The sequence below is a fragment of the Callospermophilus lateralis genome, chromosome 11 (genome assembly GCF_048772815.1).
Source record: "Callospermophilus lateralis isolate mCalLat2 chromosome 11, mCalLat2.hap1, whole genome shotgun sequence".
Taxonomy (NCBI): Eukaryota; Metazoa; Chordata; class Mammalia; order Rodentia; family Sciuridae; genus Callospermophilus; species Callospermophilus lateralis.
In genome coordinates this window covers 18,268,596-18,276,729 of record NC_135315.1, presented here as the reverse complement: position 1 = coordinate 18,276,729, position 8,134 = coordinate 18,268,596, and the positions used below count along the sequence as shown (strand labels likewise).

Here is an 8,134-nt window from a genome sequence, read left to right as displayed (position 1 = left end):
TGTTTCCTGGGTTCCGTTAATATTTCTTTGGGGTGGACTTTGGCCTAGGGCCTTTCTGGGACTTCAGTAACATTCCATGAGTTGTCCTGCATTTCCCGGAATCATTGTCAGCATGGCCTCCATTTTAGATTTCACTCGGTATTAGACCCGATTTACCTAACTACACTGACTACCTAATTTTAAATCTGGCTTCAGTAGCTCACAAATCCTACTGACTCCTAAGGCTGAGGCAAGAGGATCACAAATTCAAGGCCAGCCTCAGCAATTTAGAGAGATCCTGTCTCAAAATAAAAAATAAGGGCTGGGGTTGTGGCTCAGTGGTAGAGCACTTGTCTAGCACATGCGAGGCCCTGGGTTCTATCCTTAGCACCAAATAAATAAATAAAATAAAGGTATTGTGTCCAACTACAACTAAAAATTAATAATAATAAAATATTTTTTAAAAAAAGGTCTGGGGGTGTGGTTCAGTAGTAAAACACTCCTCAGTTCAATCCCATTTATCTTGAAAAAAAAAAAGTGTTGAGGGCTCAGGCTGTAGCTCAGTGGTAGATCTGCTTAGCAGGCTGGAGGCCCTGGATTTGATCTCTAGCACCCAAGAGGGGGAGTGGGAGAGTGAGCTGAGAAATGTAAGGTCCACTGAGTGAAAGTCCTTGCTGGGCTGGGTGTGCACACCTATAATACCAGCTGCTTGGAAGGCCTAAATAGGAGGATCTCCAGTTAGAGGGCAGCCTCAGCAAGTTAGGGAGACCCTGTCTCAAAATTTAAAAAATAAATACATAAAACAGATTGGGGGATGTAGTGCAGAGGTAAAGTGCCCTTGGGTTTAATCCCCAGTACCAGAAAGGAAAAAAAGAAAGAAAGAAAGAAGAGAAAAGAAAAGAAAGTCCTTTATTTCTATTTTCCAGCTCCAGCTCTCCCTCTGCCTGAGGTGGTCAGGGAAATGAAAACTGTCACTTAGGCCTGGCCCTAGGGCAGGAAAACCAGTTTGTCATGGTAGGAAATTGGAGATGCTGCGCTCACATTGGAGGCTTGTTTTCAATTTCATATCAAACTGTGAGCTTAGTGAGTGGGGTGAAGGAGCCTGTCTTAATCATTTTTGTTTCCATGGCTCAGTTCCAAGGCTTGATACCAGCTGTAAAGATGCAGTGAAGCAAATTAGACAGGGAGGTCTGAAGAATCAGCAACCCAGGCTTGGATTGGGCTCTGTGGAGCAAAGAAATTCCAACTTTTCCATCTCCAGACTGCTGTAGAGCACAGAATGACAGGATGAGCGGGTGAAATGCACAGCGAAAAGTCCTATGCTTTTAATTTTGGAGGAAAGTACTCTAACTAGAGGAGGAAAAAAATAATCTTCTTCAGCATACAATAAGAGGTATTTTCAAATTGTAAAGAACCTTAAAATCTTTATATTGATGAAGAAAAAAAAATATCCTGTGAAATCCAGCTCTCTTTTTATCCATCCATCTCCTTATAGTTTTCTTTTCTTCTCCCCACCCCTCTCTTCTTTCTTTCTTTCTTTCTTTTTTTTTTTTTTTTTAAGCAATCTTTTTCTAGATTGGAACAGGAAACAGCTTTCCAGGCTGGGAGGATTTGGCCCATACTAAGAAGCAAAGGGGCTTTCTAAACTCAATTTTCTTTCTTCTTTTAAATTCCCCCTTCCCTTTCCTTCCGACAAACAGAAATAATTGATCCATCATTCAGTACTAGACCCAAGAGATTTACATGCAAATTCCCCTCTCGGCCCCAGACTTTCCTCTCAAACTTAAAATCCTAGAAGTGGGGAGCAATGCAAACTAGAAGTTAGCCTCCTGGCCACCTCCCACCCCCCCAACCAGGTGAGAGGGAGGAGGGAATAATCCTCCCAGCCCCCAGCCCCCAGCCTCCAGCCTCCTCCCTAGTGACACACGCCACCCCTTTCTGTTGCGGAATCACTTAAGGTTCGGGTAAAACTCCCCTTTCTCTCTGGAGACTATCTCTGGAAGCTTTTAGGAGGCGGAGCAGAGGTGGGGAGGGAGAAGGAAAATTCCCCCAAACGTTCGCCAGGCCTAAGAGAGTCGTTTCTTCACTCAAAACTGCCCATCATCCCCCACCCCCAACCATTAACTTTCGATTAAGACCTTCTCCTTATGGCAACTAAACTTTACTTAGCATAATTAAGATTTGCCTCGGAAGAAGGGGGAGATTGAAGCTGCTAGCTCCCGGCCATTCTCCTTCACCTCGGCTCCCCAACCCCCAACCCTCAAGCTCCCGGCCTCGGAGTTCTTGAGTTTTCTCACTTTGAGGTGCCACCGAACACAAAGAACCATAATGGGCTCCTTTGTGCTCGCTGCGGGGCAATTACGCCCTGGAGTCCGGGCCCCTTTAAGAGCCTCTTAAAGAGACAGGCTCTCATTTTTTCAGAGGGTTATTTAAGGGTGTGTGTAGGGGGAGGGGCGAGGCGCACTCTTATGGGTCTACGAGTAGGGTGAAGTGAAACTTTTGCCCGGACTCCATGAGAAGTCTGAGAGAAGTCTTTGTTAAATTGTTAGCTTTTTAAATTTTTATTTATTTATTTTTTTTACAAAAAGTCCTTAATAGAGCTGGGATGTAGCTCAGTGGCAAAGCGTCTGCCTTGCATTCGCAAAGCCCTGGGTTCGACCCCAAGTTTCACACACAAAAAAAATGTCCTTAATAGAAGTTTTTCAACTTGAGAATTTTCATTTGATTAGAAAAATCGGACTGAAATAGGTGGATTTGAGAAGCGGGAGGCGGGGGCAAGGATTTAAAGAACCCCTACCCAGCAGAGTGCCTGGGCTCTCAGCAAGCTGAGTAATCCAGCTTTGAGACGCTGGAGTCTAGCAGCTCTGGGGAATGTGTTTCTCCGGATCTGGCCGCGGCGACTCCGGAGAAATCCCGGGCTGGGCAAATAGCCCTTAATGTAATAATAGCTTGTCTCTTTAAAAAGCAAAAAGAGGGGGGGTAAGTTTTGTTGGCATCTGGTTTCTGATCTCATTATGTTGTGGTGGACCAATCCAGCCCTCGGGGCTGGTCCTTGGGTTTAAATCTGATTGGCGGAGAGCACATTTTGGGATGGTGCTTAGAACTCGACGGGGCGGTTTCAAGTATCCCTTTTTTGGGGGGCTGAAGAGAGGGCGGGGCCGCCAGCGGGGGCCCCCTTGAAACCGACTAATTGGGATCGGAGAGGCCGAGGTGAGGACTGGAGGAGGCACAAAGGAGTCGCTGGGTGGAGAAGGGAGGGGAGAGGGGGAACTGAGAGGCGAGAGGAGGAGGAAGAGGAGGAGAGAGGGCAGCGGCGCACGGTGTCTCCGGCGGCTCAGTCCGACCGCGGCGAGCTAGCGGGCAGGCGCGCCGCCCCCTCCCCCGCCCGGCCTCCCCAACTCTGCGACCGCGAGCAAAGTTTGCAAAGAGGCGCGGGAGGCGGCGGCCGCAGCTAGGCGGCAGCTGGGAAGGCGCGCGGTCTCGGGGTTGGGGGCGGGGGCGGGGGGGCGCCCAGGAGCTGGGTGGGGGGCGGCGGCCAGCATGCGGCCCCGCAGCGCCCTGCCCCGCCTGCTGCTGCCGCTGCTTCTCCTTCCAGCCGCCGGGCCTGCCCAATTCCACGGGGAGAAGGGCATCTCCATCCCGGACCACGGCTTCTGCCAGCCCATCTCCATCCCGCTGTGCACGGACATCGCCTACAACCAGACCATCATGCCCAACCTTCTGGGCCATACGAACCAGGAGGACGCAGGCCTGGAGGTGCACCAGTTCTATCCATTGGTGAAGGTGCAGTGCTCTCCCGAGCTGCGCTTCTTTCTATGCTCTATGTACGCACCCGTGTGCACAGTACTGGAGCAGGCCATTCCGCCGTGCCGCTCTATCTGCGAGCGCGCGCGTCAGGGCTGCGAGGCGCTCATGAACAAGTTCGGTTTCCAGTGGCCCGAGCGTCTGCGCTGCGAGCACTTCCCGCGCCATGGCGCGGAGCAGATCTGCGTGGGCCAGAACCACTCCGAAGACGGAGCGCCAGCGTTGCTCACCACCGCGCCGCCGCCGGGTCTGCAGCCTGGCGCTGGTGGCACCCCGGGAGGCCCCGGCGGAGGCGGCGCGCCCCCGCGCTACGCCACGCTGGAGCACCCTTTCCACTGCCCGCGGGTGCTCAAGGTGCCGTCTTATCTCAGCTACAAGTTTCTGGGTGAGCGCGATTGTGCTGCTCCCTGCGAACCCGCGCGGCCCGACGGCTCCATGTTCTTCTCGCAGGAGGAGACGCGTTTCGCACGCCTCTGGATCCTCACTTGGTCGGTGCTGTGTTGTGCCTCCACCTTCTTCACTGTCACCACCTACCTGGTGGACATGCAGCGCTTCCGCTATCCAGAGCGTCCTATCATTTTTCTGTCGGGCTGCTACACTATGGTGTCGGTGGCCTATATCGCAGGCTTCGTCCTCCAGGAGCGTGTGGTATGCAACGAGCGATTCTCTGAAGACGGTTACCGCACGGTGGTGCAGGGCACTAAGAAGGAGGGCTGCACCATCCTCTTCATGATGCTTTATTTCTTCAGTATGGCCAGCTCCATCTGGTGGGTCATCCTGTCGCTTACCTGGTTCTTGGCAGCGGGCATGAAGTGGGGCCACGAGGCCATAGAAGCCAACTCACAGTACTTCCACCTGGCGGCCTGGGCCGTGCCGGCCGTCAAGACCATCACCATCTTGGCTATGGGCCAGATCGACGGCGACCTGCTGAGCGGCGTGTGCTTCGTGGGCCTCAATAGCTTGGACCCGCTGCGGGGCTTCGTGCTGGCACCACTCTTCGTTTACCTGTTCATTGGCACATCCTTCCTCCTGGCCGGCTTCGTGTCGCTTTTCCGCATCCGCACCATCATGAAGCACGATGGCACCAAGACGGAGAAGCTGGAGCGGCTCATGGTGCGCATCGGCGTCTTCTCTGTGCTCTACACGGTGCCAGCCACCATCGTCATAGCCTGCTACTTCTACGAGCAGGCCTTCCGCGAGCACTGGGAGCGCTCGTGGGTGAGCCAGCACTGCAAGAGCTTGGCCATCCCGTGCCCGGCGCACTACACGCCGCGCATGTCGCCCGACTTCACGGTCTACATGATTAAATACCTCATGACGCTCATCGTGGGCATCACGTCGGGCTTCTGGATCTGGTCCGGCAAGACTCTGCATTCGTGGAGGAAGTTCTACACGCGTCTCACCAACAGCCGACATGGCGAAACCACCGTGTGAGCGAGGGCGCGCGGCTACCCTGCACCTCCGGGATGGGACACTGTGCTTTCCTTCTGCGGCGAGGCGGGGGGAGGGCTCCCTACGGACTCCTATTTTATTTTTTTAAATAAAGAACAATCGAAACCATTTCTTTTCTAGGTCGCTTTTTAAAGAGAACTCTGCCCAACACCCCCATCAGGTTTGTAATTAAAACTGTAAATAGTCTTTGTAAATTAATTATATATTTTCTATTTAAAAGAAAAAAAAAAGGAGAGAAAAAAAAAAAAAAAAAAAGAATGGAGCCGGCGCCAAGGCTGAAGATTGGGGTGGGAACCTGGGGGAGGTCTCTCCTTTCTTAAGTGCCCTTTTAAAGCCGCCCGGTATGTACTCTGGTTCAAAATTTTTGGTGATTTGGCAGGGCTGGGCCTGCTGGGAGAGGCACCTAGCCTGAGCGCTGTTTTTGTTGGCTGTGAGGAGTTGGGAGTTAGTTCCATTCAACTTCTATAAAAGCCAAATTTGCGAGCCTCCTCGCTGACGCTGGGCCTGTGGAAGCTGTTGGATTATTTTTGAAAAGATTTGGATTCGTTTTATTTTTCCTTCTTTTCTTTCCCTCTTCATTTTTCCTGACTCCTTCACTAGATATTTGGAAACTTCCCAGCCGAGATGAAGACCTGGGGAAAAAAAAAACGAGGATGGTGTGGGGGATCTGGGGAGGTATGGCCTCCACCGCCCTGGCCCACTCTTTCTGTCTTTGACTTTTCTTCGTTTCCACTCACTACCCTAAGCGTCCAAAATAGGCAGAATATGCTTTGTGGACTATGTTTTAACCGTCGCCCCACTACACACACACACACACACACACAAACCACTTCAATTTCTGATCCTCTGCCTGAATTTTTAGAGGTACCATGAGCCTTTGAACATTTATTTGCAAATTCTGGGATTTTGAGATTTTGCAGCCTTCCCCTTATTTCCTGGTGGTCTGTTGGCCCCCAACCAAAAAACTGGTATTCAGGTTAGCAGATTGCAGGTTGGTTTGTGTATGTGATTTTTTGGTTTGTTTGTTTTGTTTTGTTATTGGGAGCTATTTTTCTCTTTTTTATTTCCACAAAGCAATAAAAATGGGTTGGGTTGGGGGGAGGGAATGGGTGGACTGATGGGATGGGATTCTTAGTTTTCTTTTGACAAAAGACTGGTTTCTTTTAAAACTTGTCCAAAAAAAGAAAAGAAAAAAAAAAGTGGGTATCTTTGCTTTAGAAGGCTGTGGGCAGGCTCTTTGTGGCTGTGGGGGTGGGGTTGAGTGTTTACTGGACATTCTATATCACAAGATTGATAGAATGTTTATAACAGATGTTTCTTATCTTCCTCCTACCCCCTCCCAAATAAAAGTCAAGACTTTTTTTAAGTTAGCTGCCTGAGAAGTGATGTATAAAATATCTTTGACTGCTGGTATGAGAATTCCAGTTTCCAACACACATCAATTTCCTCAACTATTTGGAATATTTTAGAATTTTAATTCCAAAGGATTGATTTGAAGACAATTATGCCACGTAACTCATTTTTTTTGCCATATCATGTGTCTTGATAATAGTGCAAATTAAAAGCTAATAATCATAATAATAAAGTGCATTTAATTATCTTCAAGAGATCTAGCCCTTTAATTGTATTTAACAGGGTTGTAACATTTTATTAGTTAACCAAACCACACCTCCCTCCTCCTTCCCTGTCTCCCTCACCTAGTTAGTTGGGGGTGGTGCAGAGAAGTGAGCTTGGAGCCCAAGATCTAGCTTTTTTGTTTTTAGCTAAATGGTTATGGGAGGAAAGGTACCTTATCTTTTGTTGGCTGACTTTGGGACAAGGGAGAAAGTAAGTTGGAACCCTTGCTTCGAAATGTTTGTATGTGTTAGTTTATGTTGGGGGAGGGGAACTGGAAATGTTTGGTGGTAATTGAAATCATGTGGGGCTTTGTTTGGAATTGTATGAAGTCTAGGGATTTCAATAGATTTCCCCCCCCCCCCCGCAAAAAAAAATACATAGTCTCCCCCGCCAAAATAATTTGTGCCAGTGGCTAGTTCAAATTCAGTTTTTATCAATTGCTAATGAGTGTGAAGGTAAACATGAGGTTCCCTTAATGATGGTGGGCAGGGGGAGGTGTCACCACTCCTGCACTCCATTTGTTCCAAGTCTAAAAGAACCCCCCCCCCCCCCCCGCCAAAGGCTGAAGGAAAGCAGTTTAATTACAAACAAATTGTTGAGTGTCTTTCCTGGTAATAATGGTAAGAGCTTGGGGAATTGGATAGTATTTTGCTGTGCTGGGGACTGAGCCCAATGGGAAGAGAAGCCCTGATAATTTCCTAACCTCTGGTCTCTGTTGAAGATTTTGGGAGAGCTTCCCCCACCCCTATATCCCCCAGGGTCTTAGCTCTGTTTGCTTTGGGTACATTTGTCCTGGATCCTCACACTGATGGCAGGAAGAGATGGTGGACTAGTAACAATCACCCTTTCCTTCCCAGAGCAGGGGGTGGTGGGAAGGAAAGAACTCAGGTAGAGCTGGTTCTTCTTTCTTGCCTCTGCCCCCACATCCTACCTCAAGGTCTCCTGCCAATGTAGAACAGGGTCTAAGAAAACTGACAAAATAGGTTTAATGACTGGAGAAGAAGATGAGTTATAATATAATTGCCTCTTTTGGAAAGAACAGATCTTGAAGATGCCTTTTTCTTCTCTAAGGGGGAAGTCATGGACTGAATTAGCTTATAGAAAGCAGTGGGGGAACCCTCCCATCACCTCACACCAGTTTCTTTGATAAGATAACTTGGAGGAAGGGCAGCTTTAGACCACAGTGTGGGAAATTTAGGCTAGGGAGAGGAGAAAGGGTCTTGGAGGGAAAACCAAAGGTAAACCTTCTGAACTCAGTGCTGCACCAGGAGAGTGGGGTCTC

At 49.3% G+C, this 8,134-nt stretch overlaps 1 protein-coding gene across 1 annotated transcript; it reads left to right on the top strand.

The window, feature by feature from the left end:
* The first annotated feature begins 3,504 nt into the window (after positions 1-3,504).
* Fzd2 (frizzled class receptor 2) lies at positions 3,505-6,298 on the top strand. The gene has a single exon (XM_076870224.2). The coding sequence runs from the start codon at positions 3,520-3,522 to the stop codon at positions 5,215-5,217; it is 1,698 nt and encodes a 565-aa protein (XP_076726339.1). The 5' UTR covers positions 3,505-3,519; the 3' UTR covers positions 5,218-6,298.
* Positions 6,299-8,134: the final 1,836 nt, after the last annotated feature.